This window comes from Anomaloglossus baeobatrachus, chromosome 12 (genome assembly GCF_048569485.1).
Source record: "Anomaloglossus baeobatrachus isolate aAnoBae1 chromosome 12, aAnoBae1.hap1, whole genome shotgun sequence".
NCBI classification, from domain to species: domain Eukaryota; kingdom Metazoa; phylum Chordata; class Amphibia; order Anura; family Aromobatidae; genus Anomaloglossus; species Anomaloglossus baeobatrachus.
The window spans coordinates 47222393-47239129 of NC_134364.1; the positions used below are offsets into that span (position 1 = coordinate 47222393).

General features: G+C 53.8%; 1 protein-coding gene across 3 annotated transcripts in view; it reads right to left on the reverse strand.

Moving 5' to 3' along the window:
• Nucleotides 1–16737, reverse strand: part of KIAA0586 (KIAA0586 ortholog) — a 355375-nt gene that overhangs the window by 238754 nt on the left and 99884 nt on the right. For all 3 annotated transcript variants that reach the window (XM_075329931.1, XM_075329932.1, XM_075329930.1), the window contains exon 10: nt 1320–1449. In XM_075329931.1, coding sequence (XP_075186046.1) covers nt 1320–1449 — 130 coding nt within the window. The remainder of the gene's footprint in view (nt 1–1319; nt 1450–16737) is intronic.

Sequence of the window (16737 nt, forward strand, 5' to 3'; positions counted from 1 at the left end):
GTCTGACACTCCGCAACCCCCGCCGATCAACTGTTCTTAGTACCGGTGGCAGTGCTCAATTATTAAGCTGCCCCAACAACTGATAGTGGCTGCAGCCGGGTACTGACATTCGCCTCCTATTGATTTGAATAGGAGGTGGATATGGAGTACCTGACCGCTATCAGAAGATGGGGCAGCTCTGGAACGGGGCATTTAAGGCTGCCTGCGGCCGAGAACAGCCGATTGGTGAAGGTGTGGGGTATCGGACCCTAGCCGATCAGATATTGATGATGTATCCTAAGTATAGGCCATTACATTTTAAAAAAGTGGGCAACCCCTTTAAATTAAAATGAAGAGGACTGAATTTATGCTTTAGTGCATGATTCCCTATGGGTGTACCAGAATTTGGACAGCTTGATCATGGAGTGACAATCTAAAGATATGTGGTCACTTCATAAAATGGGAAATCCGGTTTAAAGGCAACCTGTCACCAGAATTTTTGCTATTAAACTAAAAGGATCCCCTTCTGCAGCTCCTGGGCTGCATTCTAGAAAGGTTCCTCTTGCTACTGGCCCCCCTTTCACACCTACATAACAACTTTATAAAATATTACCTTTTGCTATGGTAATGAGGTTTGCTGACCCCGGGGTGGGCTGTATATCGTCAGTTATTCCCCCTCCTGCCGCTGTTTTCCGTCCCCCAGTGTTCATTTACATAGATGAGGCTGCCGCCCTCATGTTACGCAGTGCTCCGGGAGTCTCGCGCATGTGCAGTGCCACTATTGCAGGACTGAGCACTGTTTTCAAATCATGAGCGCCGGTGATATTATTGAGCAGGCGCGAGATTATGGGCGGCGCTGTGATTGTCATCACCAGCGTCATCCAAGCAGCCGCCCATATCCTCGCGCCTGCGCAATAACATCACCGGCGCTCGCGTTTTGAAAACAGTGCTCAGTCCCGCGATAGTGCCACTGCGCATGCGCGAGACTTCAGGAGCACTGCGGAACATGAGGGCGGCGGCCTCATCTATGTAAATGAACACTGGGGGATGGCGAACAGCGGCAGGAGGGGGAAAAACAGACGAAATACAGCCCGCCCCCAGGGCCAACAAACCTAATTACAATAGCAAAAGGTAATATTTTATAAAGTTGTTATTTAGGTCTGAAAGGGGGGCCAGTAGCAAGATGAACCTTTATAGAACGCAGCCCAGGAGCTGCAGAAGGGGAGTCTTTTAGTTTAATAGCGAACATTCCGGCGACAGGTTCCCTTTAAGTAAAAGGTACAAAAAAAAGAAAAAACTAGCCATGTGTCAAAACCAAGTTAGATCCTGCAGATTGTCACCTTCATCATACTCTGCATCTCCTGTTTCAAAGCGCCCAAGTCCTGCAACACGTCGTTGGCCTTCTGCACAGCAGTACTCGATGTGAGAGAGGATGCCGGAGCGGTGCAGGTATTCTTATTCTGGAGGTAGCTGGGAGAAAAGAAACACAAAGAGATATTGTGACTTGAGATGAGCAAAATCGATTTTGCAGGCCCATGGTATGGCGACCACATTAGTGGTCCATGAACTGCCTCTAACTCATCAGGATCCCTAGCGCCTCTACTGATCAGAGCAAACATGCTAAGTCCCAACCATGAAGGTGCGCCAAGCCTACAGCGCATGTCATAATTACAGACAAGCAAGTAGTTTTGCAGGACCCTGCTCCGTGGATGCGAAACGGGAGCGCTGCAAACTGCCTCCAACCAACAGGAATCCCAACACCTCTCCTGATTTATTTTAAGGCCTAGCATCACATCATTGTTGGACTTGACGCAAGATACTGCACAAGGACTAATAAGAAAAGGCAGTGGAGATTCCAGCAAATAAGAGGCACTGACATGGCCGCTGAATCACGAGCCTGCAGATAAATTCACTCACTTATTTAATTGGGACATATATAATACTGACTTCGTTTTCACATACCAGTAAACAAATCTCCACTGCCCATTAAAGGGGTTATCCGGCTTCTTTTGACTTTTTTTTTTTTTTTATTACCCTATTGGGCTACATTGGGGCAGGTAAGTAGATAGAGACCACTTACCTGCCCTGCTGTCAGCCCCTCTCCCCCGGCTCAGAGTGGTCATGTGACCGCTCCTGCCGCGATTTTGCTGCTTCCGGTCATTTCATGTCAACATGGGCAGGGCCATGTTGACATGCAAATCTGGAACAGCTTGTTGCCCTGCTGGGGTGTACAGTGCGATGAGCCCCGCCCCCTTCCCTGCACCCTCCCACACATTCCCCTGCACCCCTTACCCTCCCCGCAACCTCCCCGTGCACTGCTGTGGGGTCAGTGACCTGGGGGAGGGGCCTGGCGGCGGCTGCCGTGGTGTCACCGCCAGCTCCGGGCCCCTGCTCAGGATCGCTCATTCAAATGTACCGGTATCACAGATCACAGATGCCGGTACATTTGAAAGCGCTGATGAGAAGCAGCGCAGCGCTGCTTCTCATCACTGTCCCGCTGTCTGTGCTCTCTTTAGCACAGCGGTAACGTCACTACTGTGCTGATATGTCCAGAGCACAGACAGCGTGCAGGAGCAGCGGGGACCGAGGACGGGTGAGTATGTACTCCCTACATGTGTTCCCTATGGGGGTCGGTACAGAGCGCCGTGTGTGCGTGCGGTGCAGAGCCATATGTGTGTATGTGTGTGCGGTGCAGAGCCATATGTGTGTGTGCGCGATGCAGAGCCCCGTGTGTGCGCGGTGCAGAGCCCCGTGCGTGCGCGGTGCAGAGCCCCGTGCGTGCGCGGTGCAGAGCCCCGTGCGTGCGCGGTGCAGAGCCCCGTGCGTGCGCGGTGCAGAGCTCCGTGCATGTCCCGCTGTCTGTGCTCTCTTTAGCACATCGGTAACGTCACTACTGTGCTGATATGTCCAGAGCACAGACAGCGTGCAGGAGCAGCGGGGACCGAGGACGGGTGAGTATGTACTCCCTACATGTGTTCCCTATGGGGGTCGGTACAGAGCGCCGTTTGTGCGTGCGGTGCAGAGCCATATATGTGTGTGTGTGTGTGTGTGTGTGCGGTGCAGAGCCATATGTGTGTGTGTGCGGTGCAGAGCCATATGTGTGGGTGCGCGGTTCAGAGCCCCGTGGGTGCGCGGTGCAGAGCCCAGTGGGTGCGCGGTGCAGAGCCCCGTGGGTGCGCGGTGCAGAGCCCCGTGGGTGCGCTGTGCAGAGCCCCGTGGGTGCGCTGTGCAGAGCCCCGTGGGTGCGCTGTGCAGAGCCCCGTGGGTGCGCGGTGCAGAGCCCCGTGGGTGCGCGGTGCAGAGCCCCGTGCGTGCGCGGTGCAGAGCCCCGTGCGTGCGCGATGTGGTGTGGGGTGCAGAGCCCGATGTGGTGTGGGGTGCAGAGCCCGATGTGGTGTGGGGTGCAGAGCCCGATGTGGTGTGGGGTGCAGAGCCCGATGTGGTGTGGGGTGCAGAGCCCGATGTGGTGTGGGGTGCAGAGCCCGATGTGGTGTGGGGTGCAGAGCCCGATGTGGTGTGGGGTGCAGAGCCCGATGTGGTGTGGGGTGCAGAGCCCGATGTGGTGTGGGGTGCAGAGCCCGATGTGGTGTGGGGTGCAGAGCCCGATGTGGTGTGGGGTGCAGAGCCCGATGTGGTGTGGGGTGCAGAGCCCGATGTGGTGTGGGGTGCAGAGCCCGATGTGGTGTGGGGTGCAGAGCCCGATGTGGGGCTGTTATTTGCAATGCTGCAGTGATAACAGGTCAGCTGCTGAGGCTGAATACTGACAGGGAATGTGTGTGCAGGGGATGGGCACTGGGGTGGGGCTGGCAGAGGGAGGGGCTGGACAGTGAGGTCGGGCGGTGCCAGCTCTGACTGAGGTTTTGCACAGGAAGTGGTCAGTTTGCTGGAGCTGAATGTAAACAAAGAGCTGCAGAGAATAAAGGGATAATTCAAGAGGAACAAAAGTTAGAAAACAAAAAATAACAATGTAGGGGTGTTTTATATGACAATACAGCACAGATTAGCTTAACAAAAATTTTTGAGTTTATGTCGGACAACTCCTTTAATTCCAGGCTCACAAGAGTGCTGAGAGATATAGCCAACATCGGACCAGAAAGCGGGGTCACTAGTGAATGTCCCATATTATATAATTGGATTAATGGAAACTAGTGATGAGCGGGCACTACAATGCTCAATACTAGTAACTAGTGATGAGCGGGCACTACCATGCTCGGGTGCTCAGTACTAGTAACTAGTGATGAGCGGGCACTACCATGCTCAGGTGCTCAGTACTTGTAACTAGTGATGAGCGGGCACTACCATGCTCGGGTGCTCAGTACTCGTAACTAGTGATGAGCGGGCACTACCATGCTCAGGTGCTCAGTACTAGTAACTAGTGATGAGCGGGCACTACCATGCTCGGGTGCTCAGTACTAGTAACTAGTGATGAGCGGGCACTACCATGCTCAGGTGCTCAGTACTCGTAACTAGTGATGAGCGGGCACTACCATGCTTGGGTGCTCAGTACTAGTAACTAGTGATGAGCGGGCACTACCATGCTCGGGTGCTCAGTACTCGTAACTAGTGATGAGCGGGCACTACCATGCTTGGGTGCTCAGTACTAGTAACTAGTGATGAGCGGGCACTACCATGATCGCGTGCTCAGTACTTGTAACTAGTGATGAGCGGGCACTATCATGCTCAGGTGCTCAGTACTTGTAACTAGTGATGAGCGAGCACTACCATGCTCGGGTGCTCAGTACTTGTAACTAGTGATGAGCGGGCACTACACTACCATGCTCGGGTGCTCAGTACTTGTAACTAGTGATGAGCGGGCACTACCATGCTCGGGTGCTCAGTACTAAGTACTCATAACAAGCAGTTGGATGCTTGGATGGGCGCAACACGAGTATTATGGAAGTCAATGGTGAACTGAAGCATTTTTTTCAGGAAATCTTATGGAAAAGTGCTCGAGTTCCCTGTTAACTTCCATTATACTCAGGTACACATGCTTATCTAAGCATCCAACTGTTGTTATGAGTACCGAGCACCCGAGCATGGTAGTGCTCGCTCATCACTAGCTACGAGTACAGAGCAACTGAGCATGGTAGTGCCCACTCATCACTAAATCTATATATATAAATTGCCTTATTCTGTCTGTCTGTCTTGCTCCAAAATTGTGTCGTTACAGTGACATTGTGTCCTTACAGTGAAAACCGTCGGATTGGCCGCTGGGCTCGGCCTGGCCCCGCCCCCCCACACGGATTGGCCGCTCGGCCTGGCCCCGCCCCCCGCATGGATTAGCAGTTTGGCCAGGCCCCACCCCCTCACACGGTGCCTGCTCGGCCACGCCCCCCACACACTATGCCCGCTCGGCCACGCCCCCTCATACTATGCCCGCTCGGCCACGCCCCCTCATACTATGCCCGCTCGGTCACGCCCCCTCACACTATGCCCGCTTGGCCACGCCCCCATCACACTACGCCCGGTCGGCCACGCCCCCTCACACTATGCTTGCTCAACCACGCCCCCCTCACACTATGCCCGCTCGGCCACGCCCCCTTACACTATGCCCGCCCGGCCACGCCCCCTCACACTATGCTTGCTCAACCACGCTCCCCTCACACTATGCCCGCTCGGCCACGCCCCCTCACACTATGCCCGCTCAGCCACGCCCCCTCACACTATGCCCGCTCGGCCACGCCCCCTTACACTATGCCCGCCCGGCCACGCCCCCTCACACTATGGCCACGCCCCCTCACACTATGCCCGCTCGGCCACGACCCCCTCACACGTTGGGCACCTGTACACCACCCCCCCAGGAGAACTCCACCCATTATACTCCTCTTTCCCCAGGACTACTCCTCCTATTATAATCCTCCTATTATACTCCTCTCTGAGGGGTTTGCAGCATGGGGGATGGAGCACGATGGGGGGTGCAACATGGGGGATGGAGCACGATGGGGGGTGCAGCATGGGGGATGGAGCACGATGGGGGGTGCACCATGGGGGGGTGGACCACGATGGGCGGTGCCCAGAATGGGGGGGGATGAAACACTTTGGGGGGTGTGCAGCATGGGGGATGGAGCACGATGGGGGTTTGCAGCACGATGGGGGTTCGCAGCATGGGGGATGGAGTACGATGGGGGTGTGCAGCATGGGGGATGGAGCACAATGGGGGGTGCGCAGCATGGGGGATAGAGCACGATGGGGGGTGCGCAGCATGGGGGATGGAGCACGATGGCTGTTCGCAGCATGGGGGATGGAGCACGATGGGGGTGCCCAGAATGGGGGATGGAGCACGATGGGGGTGCGCAGCATGGGGGATGGAGGACGATGGGGGTGCGCAGCATGGGGGATGGAGCACGATGGGGGTGCGCAGCATGGGGGATGGAGCACGATGGGGGTGCGCAGCATGGGGGATGGAGCACGATGGGGGGGATGCACATCTCTCCCCAAAACACAAACACACACACACACACACACACACACACGCACCGCACAACACACCACACTGGGAACCACAAACACCCCCCTACACAGACACCCACACACACAGACAATGCCGCACAGACACAACACACAAACACCGCGGCACACACAAATATACGCACATACCGCGCAACACACACACATTGCACAAAACATACCTCCCCCCAAAACACACACACGCACCCCACACCCACATAAACTGCGCAACACACACAACACCACACACAAACACTGCAGACACACAGCGCTCCACAAACAACGCAACACACAAAACGCAACACACAAACAACACTGCTCTCACCCCCCCCAGACAACACCCAGAACATTTACAGCGCCCTACACCAACACTTGGTAACTACACACAACAACATTTATATATATAACAAAAATCATACATTAAAACTACACAAATTCTAGAATACCCGATGCGTTAGAATCGGGCCACCTTCTAGTAGTAATATAAGGAGCAAGTGAACGATTCAGAAAAAAAGAGAATTTTGTTACTTACCGTAAATTCTTTTTCTTATAGTTCTGTATTGGGAGACCCAGACCTTGGGTGTTTAGCTTCTGCCTCCGGAGGACACACAAAGTACTACAATTAAAAGTGTAGCTCGTCCCTCTGAGCTTATACACCCCCTGGTAGCCAGTCCTAGCCAGTTTAGTGCAAAAGCTGAAGGAGAATAGCCACCCACAAGTAGAACCGAGTAAGAACCGGAACAACCGGAGACTCTGTCCACGACAACAGCCGGTGATAACACACGGAACAAGAAAATTGCCAACAGGCAACAGGGAGGGTGCTGGGTCTGCCAATACGGAACTATAAGAAAAAGAAATTACGGTAAGTAACAAAATTCTCTTTTTCTTTATCGTTCCTTTGGGAGACCCAGACCATGGGACGTTCCAAAGCTGTCCCTGGGTGGGAATAAACAGAAAAAACTAAGAAGTAGGCGGAGCCCAACTTCACAAGTGGGCGACAGCCGCCTGAAGGATGCGTCTGCCCAAGCTCGCATCTGCCGAAGCATGAGCATGCACTTGCTAGTGCTTCGAAAAGGTATGCAGGCTAGTCCAAGTAGCAGCCTGACAGACTTGTTGAGCCGTAGCCTGGTGCCTAAAAGCCCAAGAGGCACCGACAGCTCTGGTCGAGTGTGCTTTGATCCCCGGCGGGGGAGGCACCTGAGTACTCTGGTAGGCGTCCGAAATGGCCGATCTAATCCAACGGGCCAATGTCGGCTTAGAAGCAGAAAGACCCTTGCGCCGCCCTGTGATTAGCACAAAAAGAGAGGTGCACCGCCTAAGCGCAGCGGTGCGAGCCACATAAATAGGGAGAGACCACCTTAGGAAGAAAGTCCGGGGTCGGACGGAGAACTACCTTGTCTTGGTGAAAAACCAAAAAAGGTGACTCCGAGGAGAGCGCAGCCAAATCAGAGACTCTCCTGAGAGGTTATGGCAACTAGAAAGGCCACCTTTTGAGAAAGACGATACAAAGAAACCTCCCTAAGAGGCTCAAAGGGGGGTTTCTGCAATACCGTGAGGACCAAGTTAAGGTCCCAGGGATCCAAGGGCCGCCGATAAGGCGGAATGATGTGAGACGCACCTTGCATGAAGGTGCGGATTTGAGCCAGCCGAGCGAGACGCCGCTGGAACAGCACTGATAGAGCTGAGACTTGTCCCTTGAGAGAGTTAACGGACAGTCCTAGCTGCAGACCGGACTGTAAAAAAGACAGAAGGGTCGGCAACGAGAATGGCCAAGGAGAATGGCCGGAAGAGTGACACCAGGACAGGAAAATTTTCCAAGTCCTGTGATAGATCTTGACGGAGGAAGACTTACGGGCCCGGGTCATAGTGGAGATGACTTCAGGAGGAATACCAGAAGCCGTCAAAATCCAGGACTCAAGAGCCACGCCGTCAATTTGAGTGCCGCAGAATTCGGGCGGAAAAACGGACCTTGCGAGAGTAGGTCTGGACGGTTCGGAAGATGCCACGACATCTCCACGGACAGTTGGAGCAGGTCCGGATACCAAGCTCACCTGGGCCAGTCTGGTGGAATAAGGATGACTCGACGGCCCTCCATTCTGATCTTGCGCAGGACTCTGGGCAAGAGAGCTAGATGGGGGAAACACGTAGGACAGACGAAACTGGGACCAGTCTTGAACCAGAGCGTCCGCGGCGAAGGCCTGAGGATCGTGGGAGCGAGCCACGTAAACCGGAACCTTGTTGTTGTGACGGGATGCCATTAGGTCCACGTCCGGAGTGCCCCATTTGCGGCAGACTGACTGAAACACTGCCGGGTGCAGGGACCACTCGCCCCCGTCTACGGATTGACGGCTGAGATAATCTGCCTCCCAGTTTTCTACGCCAGGGATGTGGACTGCGGATATGGTGGACTTGGAGTCCTCCGCCCATTGAAGAATGCGTTGGACCGCCAACATTTCCAGGCGGCTGCGTGTCCCGCCTTGGTGATTGATGTAGGCAACCGCTGTCGCGTTGTCTGACTGGACTCGAATGTGCCTGCCCGCCAACAGGTGGTGAAAGGCTAGGAGAGCTAGAAGCACAGCTTTGGTTTCCAGCACATTGATTGAAAGGGCTGATTCGGACGGAGTCCAAGTGCCCTGAGCTCTGTGGTGGAGATGTACCGCTCCCCAGCCGGATAGGCTGGCATCCGTGGTGAGAATCACCCAGGACGGAGCCAGGAAGGAGCGCCCTTGGGACAGGGAGAGGGGTCGAAGCCACCACTGAAGAGAGCTCCTGGTCCGTGGCGACAGAGCCACTAACCTCTGTAAGAAGGAAGGCCGCTTGTCCCAACAGCGGAGGATGTCCAGCTGCAGGGGGCGCAGATGGAACTGGGCAAAGGGAACCGCCTCCATGGAAGCCACCATTTGACCCAGCACCTGCATCAGGCGCCTGAGGGAATAACGTCGGGGCCTCAGGAGAGAGCGCACCGCTAGCCGGAGAGACTGCTGTTTGATTAAGGGCAACTTCACAAGTGCCGGCAAAGTCTCGAACTGCATCCCTAGGTACGTGAGACTCTGGGTCGGAGTCAGAGTGGATTTGTGAAGATTGACAATCCACCCGAATTGGGCTAGGGTGGCGAGAGTGAGCGAAACACTCCGCTGACAGTCTGCGCTGGATGGACCCTTGATCAGAAGGTCGTCCAGGTAAGGGAGCACTGCCAACCCCTGGAGATGCAGGACCGCAATCACTGCCGCCATGACCTTGGTGAATACCCGAGGGGCCGTGGCTAACCCGAAGGGGAGAGCCACGAATTGGAAATGATCCTCTCCTATCGCAAAACGTAACCAACGCTGATGTGACACTGCGATTAGCACATGTAGATAGGCATCTCTGATGTCGATGGACGCCAGGAACTCCCCTTAGGTCATAGAGGCAATGATCTGATCGCAGGGACTCCATGCGAAAATGCCGCACCCGGACATGCTTGTTGAGAAGCTTGAGATCCAGGATGGGCAGGAAGGTACCGTCCTTTTTTGGAACTAGGAAGAGATTTGAGTAAAAACCTCTGAACCGTTCCTGAGCGGGAACTGGGACAATCACTCCGTTTGCCTGCAAGGACGCCACGGCCTGCGAGAAGGCGGCGGCCTTGGAGCAGGGGGGAGTTGAGAGAAAAAAATCTGTTTGGAGGGCTGGAAGAGAATTCTATCCTGTAGCCGTGAGATATGATGTCTCTCACCCACTGATCGGAGACTTGCTTTAACCAAGCGTCGCCAAAGTGGGAGAGCCTGCCTCCGACTAAGGACGTGGTTGGAGCGGGCCGAGAGTCATGAGGAAGCTGCCTTAGTGGCAGAACCTCCTGCGGTCTTCTGCGGACGCGCTTTTGGGCGCCAGTTGGATTTCTGATCCTTGGCTGAGTTAGCGGATGAGGCGGAAGGCTTAGAGGATGACCAGTTGGAGGAACGAAAGGAACGAAACCTCGATTGATTCCTACCCTGGGCGGGTTTCCTGGTCTTGGTTTGTGGCATGGAAGTACTCTTCCCGCCAGTAGCTTCTTTAATGATTTCATCCAGCTGTTCACCAAACAGCCGTGAACCAGCAAAAGGGAGCCCAGCAAGAAACTTCTTGGAAGAAGCATCTGCCTTCCACTCTCGAAGCCACAAAATCCTGCGGATAACAAGAGAATTAGCTGAAGCCACCGCAGTGCGGTGAGCAGCCTCTAGCATGGCAGACATGGCATAGGATGAAAAAGCTGAAGCCTGAGCAGTTAAGGTAACCATCTCAGGCATAGATTCCTTGGTGAGGGAATGCATCTCCTCTAGAGAAGCAGAGATGGCTTTGAGAGCCCACACTGCTGCAAAAGTCGGGGAAAACGCGGCCCCCGCAGCTTCATACACAGATTTGGCCAGAAGGTCAATCTGACGGTCAGTGGAATCCTTAAGTGAGGTGCCGTCAGCCACCGACACAACGGTCCGGGCTGAGAGCCTAGACACCGGGGGGTCTACCTTTGGGGAGTGAGACCACTCCTTGACCACCTCAGGTGGAAATGGAAACCGGTCATCAGAACCACGCTTTGGAAAGCGTTTGTCAGGGCAGGCCCTAGGTTTGGTCACAGCGGTCTGAAAACTGGAGTGGTTAAAGAACACACTCTTCACTCTCTTAGGCGAGGTAAACTGATGTTTTTCTGCCAAAGAGAGTTGCTCCTCTGACACTGGCGGATTGAGATCCAGCACAGAATTAATAGAAGCAATCAAATCACTAAGGTCCGAGTCACCCTCAGAGAAATGCATGCAGCATAAAGCTTTGGGATATACAGAGGTCCACAACCGGAGACCGGCTGTGGCTTACCAGACCGCTGAGCGCGGTGTTGTGTGCCCTCCAGATCCCGAAGCCCGGTCCCCCAGTGCGCAGCACCTCAGCAGAGATGCAGAATGCAGGATGTCCCAAAGCAAAGTGAACTCTGCCTGAGAAATGGGGCGTTCCTATAAAAGAGCGGGAACTGGAGGGCTATAGAGACCTGCAGGGAAGGAGGGACGCCCCAGCAGTGGGGTGTGTCCCTCCCCTGTGTAGAACGGCCGCCGGGAGGAGCCGAACCTGTCCCTCTGCATGAGTGACATGCGAGGGCAGGAAAACGAAACTAGGCCTCCGGCGAAGCCGGGGCCTAAATTTAATCGGCGAGGCCGACAAGCAGGCACCATCGGCGCGGTTCTCTGGCAAAAGCTGGAGAACCCGCCGGAAAAGTTAAAAACAATCACATACAGCATACTCTCCCCATACAATAAAGAACCGGGACCCCCAACATAAACGTCTCAGGTACTTAGCTGCTGAGACGCAGGGCCATGTCCCTGGGGATGAGTGCTCCGGTCCAACAGAATCCTCAAGGGGCTGTGGATGGAGACCGGACTCCTGCCAGGCATGGAGACCGTGCTGGCTCCCACTTCAAGCCAGAGCCCAGAAGGGATGGTGAAGGAGCGCGGCATGTAAGGCTTCAGCCTTGTAAATCAACCTTAACAACACCGCCGACACAGTGGGGTGAGAAGGGACATGCCGGGAGTCCAGACATGGACCCGCTTTTCTTCAAACTCTTTCCAAAAGTCAAACAAATCAGATGAGAATGCATGTGTGGATGTATGACCTCCTGAACACAAAGCGATAAACTGGCTAGGACTGGCTACCAGGGGGTGTATAAGCTCAGAGGGAGGAGCTACACTTTTAAGTGTAGTACTTTGTGTGTCCTCCGGAGGTAGAAGCTAAACACCCATGGTCTGGGTCTCCCAAAGGAACGATAAAGAAATATCGGTGTCTAATGATGTCCCTGGTATAACAGTGCTGCACGCTTTATGTCACACACAGGAAACAGGATCACTTCTCTACTCTGGTTATCTCATTTCAACAATTTCTTCCACCCTGAAATTTGGACCCATTCCTGTTGGAATTAAGCAGGAGGCTATGAACACTTTGCAGCCCTGTCTACATTCAGGAGGTGCTAGCAGCGCAGTACAGTGCTTCTCCCGTGCAGGCGAGCTTGGGGTGGGGGAGCTGCGCGCTTCTGATTAGCGCACTCGAGTGGAATCGATAACACTACCGGTTGTCATGGAGACCTTACTGACAGATGGGGCGGCGCAGACTTTGTTTTTCTTAATGAGATAAGTGTAGTTAATTGAGATTTATAGGAGGCAGCTGCAGCAGAGACCAGCTCAAAGCCGGGGAGGACACGACACCCGATGCTGCAGGGTGATAATTTAGTCGTGATAAGTATTCATTGCTCTGTGTGTTCATGGAGGATCCTGACAACCTACAATTAGGTGGGTGTCACTATTTACAAGAAATAATTATTGGACGGGTTTACATGTGCCGAGTGTATGCTAATCCACAGATGAACTAATGTTTCCACAATGTTCACGCTTCATTAAAAAAAAGATTAGAGAACATTTCCCCTTAAAAAAATGTACCATTTTACCTTTAATTTTCAAAGGTCATAAGGTGCCCAAAAATGTGACCATAGTGGTTAAAGGGCCTATCTGGTTGATGAGACCGCCCGTTATAAGCCACGGTGGAGACGCTAAATAAGAATGGCTTCTATTCTGGGTGGATCCCCCTTGGAAGTATGGCTGAATGCACTAGGAGGTAATGTTACGACGTGACTACGTGTCGCACCAGGTCCGTGAAGACGCCCAGTGAGCGGTGTAATACGGAGGGTAACAATACAACAGAAGGCTCTGGCGCTAGGGAGAAAGGTCACCTCCTAACACTAACCTGAGGCTGATCCCTGCACTCCGTAACGTCCCTAGACCGGTCTTTCCCCCCATGTGCCGATCACGTGCCTAGGCCCTCGCTGGCCCTGAACTCACCCTGATTAGTGAAGGCCAGTGAGACACTAGTTTCGCCACAACAATAAGACAACATGAGGTAGGAAACACAAACAGGTGGGAAAGACACAACAAATAAAACTCCAGCAAGAACTTCATAGCTGCAACTTAAATGACACCTCTGCTTTCTCCAGAGATTGGCTCCTTCAAAGTGGACAGCATAGGTATAAGCTATAGCCAGCATAGGAAGGAGTGAAGAGTGGATATTTATAGCAAAAGGGAGAGGCTGCAGCTGAGGTTACAGCTGCCTGTTAGAGCAATGCATGATAAAGACAAACCTTAACCCCTTCAGTACCGGATGGAATTAAATACGCTCCAACTCAGTGTAAAAGACGAGTGGGCACTAAAGTGGATCTGCGATCAGCAATAAGGTGTGAGCTTCTGATCCCAGATCCCCCCTGAAATCGCATCAGGTTGTGACACACTAGTGATAGTTAAAAGGGTGTTACCCAAAATCGCAATTTTTCGCCTCGCCTTAGAATAGGGAATAGGTTGTTGATCACTGGGGACCCAGTGATGGGAATGGAGCCAAAGTCAAGCATGCGACCCTCTGATCAATTCAAGATGGGGCTCTGAAAGATCGGTTCCCAGATCGCTGGGGGTCCAAGTCATCAGACCTCAAGTATTCAGCAAGTTATCGCCTATCCTATAGGAAAAAGAGAATTTTGTTTACTTACCGTAAATTCTTATTCTTATAGTTCCGACATGGGAGACCCAGACCATGGGTGTATAGCTTCTGCCTCCGGAGGACACACAAAGTACTACACTAAAAAGTGTAGCTCCTCCCTCCGAGCATATACACCCCCTGGATGACAGAATCCAACCAGTTTAGTGCAAAAGCTGAAGGAGGACATCCACCCATAAGTAGATATAGAGTAAAACACGGAATAACCGGAACCTCTGTCTACAACAACAGCCGGTGAAAACACACGGAACAAGAACTGCCAACAGGCAACAGGGAGGGTGCTGGGTCTCCCATGTCGGAACTATAAGAAAAAGAATTTACGGTAAGTAAACAAAATTCTCTTTTTCTTCATCGTTCCTTATGGGAGACCCAGACCATGGGACGTCTCAAAGCAGTCCATGGGTGGGAATAAACAGAAAACTGAGAAGTAGGCAAAACCTAACTTCACAAATGGGCGACAGCCGCCTGAAGGATGTGTCTGCCCAAGCTCGCATCTGCCGAAGCATGAGCATGCACTTGGTAGTGCTTCGAAAAGGTATGCAGACTGGACCAAGTGACAGCCTGACAGACCTGCTGAACCGTAGCCTGGTGCCTAAAAGCCCAAGAGGCACCGACAGCTCTGGTCGAGTGCGCTTTAATCCCCAGTGGGGGAGGCACCTGAGCACATTGGTAGGCATCGGATATGGCCGACCTAATCCAACGAGCTAGGGTCGGTTTGGAAGCCGAGAGACCCTTGCGCTGACCTGCGGTCAGCACAAAAAGAGAGGTGCACCGCCTAAGAGCAGCGGTGCGTGACACATAGATCTGGAGCGCCCGCACCAAATCTAAAGTATGCAATGCTTTCTCAAAGCGATGCACAGGGGCCGGACAAAGGGAGGGCAATGAAATGTCCTGGTTAAGGTGGAAAGGAGATACCACCTTAGGGAGAAAATCCGGCGTCGGACGGAGAACTACCTTTGTCTTGGTGAAAAACCAAAAAGGGTGACTCCGAAGAGAGCGCAGCCAAATCAGAGACTCTCCTGAGAGAAGTTATGGCCACCAGAAAAACCACTTTCTGAGAAAGTCGAAACTTGGGAACCTCCCTAAGATGCTCAAAGGGGGGTTTCTGTAAGGCCGTGAGGACCAGATTAAGGTCCCAGGGATCCAAGGGCCTCCGATAAGGAGGAATGATGTGAGATGCGCCCTGCATGAAGGTGCGCACCTGAGCCAGCCGGGCGATACGCCGCTGGAACAACACTGAAAGAGCCGAGACCTGTCCCTTGAGGGAATTGAGATATAGTCCTAGCTGCAGACCGGACTGTAGAAAAGACAGGATGGTCGGCAAGGAAAAAGGCCAAGGAGCATGGCCGGACGAACGACACCAGGACAGGAAAATTCTCCAAGTCCTGTGGTAAATCCTGGCCGAGGAAGACTTCCGAGCCTGAGTCATAGTGGAGATGACCTCGGAAGGAATGCCTGAAGCCGTCAGGATCCAGGACTCAAGAGCCACGCCGTCAACCTGAGGGCCGCAGAATTCTGGCGGAAAAACGGACCTTGTGAGAGAAGGTCTGGGCGGTCCGGGAGACGCCACGGCACTTCCACGGACAGACGGAGCAGGTCTGGGTACCAAGCTCGTCTGGGCCAGTCTGGAGCAATGATTATGACCCGACAGCCCTCCATTCTGATCTTGCGCAGGACTCTGGGCAAGAGAGCTAGGGGAGGAAACACATAGGCTAGACGGAACTGGGACCAATCCTGAACCAGCGCGTCCGCTGCCAAGGCCTGAGGATCGTGGGAGCGAGCCACGTAAACCGGGACCTTGTTGTTGTGCCGGGATGCCATGAGATTCACTTCCGGAGTGCCCCACTTGCGGCAGATTGACCGAAACACCGCCGGATGCAGGGCCCACTCGCCGCTGTCCACGGTTTGACGGCTGAGATAATCTGCCTCCCAGTTTTCTACGCCTGGGATGTGGACTGCGGATATGGTGGACTTGGAGTCCTCCGTCCACTGAAGGATGCGTTGTGCCTCCAACATTGCCAGGCGGCTGCGAGTCCCGCCCTGGTGATTAATGTAGGCAACCGCTGTCGCGTTGTCTGACTGGACTCGAATGTTCTTGCCCGCCAACAGGTGGTGAAAGGCTTCGAGAGCTAGGAGCACAGCTCTGATTTCCAGAACATTGATCGAGAGGGCTGACTCGGACGGAGTCCAAGTGCGCTGTGCTCGGTGGTGGAGAAACACTGCTCCCCAGCCGGACAGACTGGCGTCCGTGGTGAGAATTACCCAAGACGGGATCAGAAAAGAGCGTCCATGGGATAGAGAGAGGGGCCGAAGCCACCACTGAAGAGAGCTCTTGGTCTGTGGCGACAGAGTCACTAGCCTGTGCAAGGAAGAGGTCCGCTTGTCCCAACAGCGGAGAATGTCCAGCTGCAGAGGACGCAGATGGAACTGGGCAAAGGGAACCGCTTCCATTGACGCCACCATCTGACCCAGCACCTGCATGAGGTGCCTGATGGAATGACGGTGGGCCCGCAACAGAGAGCGCACCGCCCAATGAAGGGACTGCTGTTTGACTAAGGGCAGCTTGACAAGTGCCGGCAGAGTCTCGAATTGCATCCCTAGGTACGCGAGTTTCTGGGTCGGGGTCAGAGTGGACTTTGGCAGATTGACAAGCCACCCGAATTGGACAAGCGTGGCAAGAGTGAGGGAGACACTCCGCTGACAGTCTGCACTGGATGAAGCCTTGACTAGAAGGTCGTCCAGGTAAGGAATCACTGCCAACCCCTGGAGGTGCAGAACCGCAAC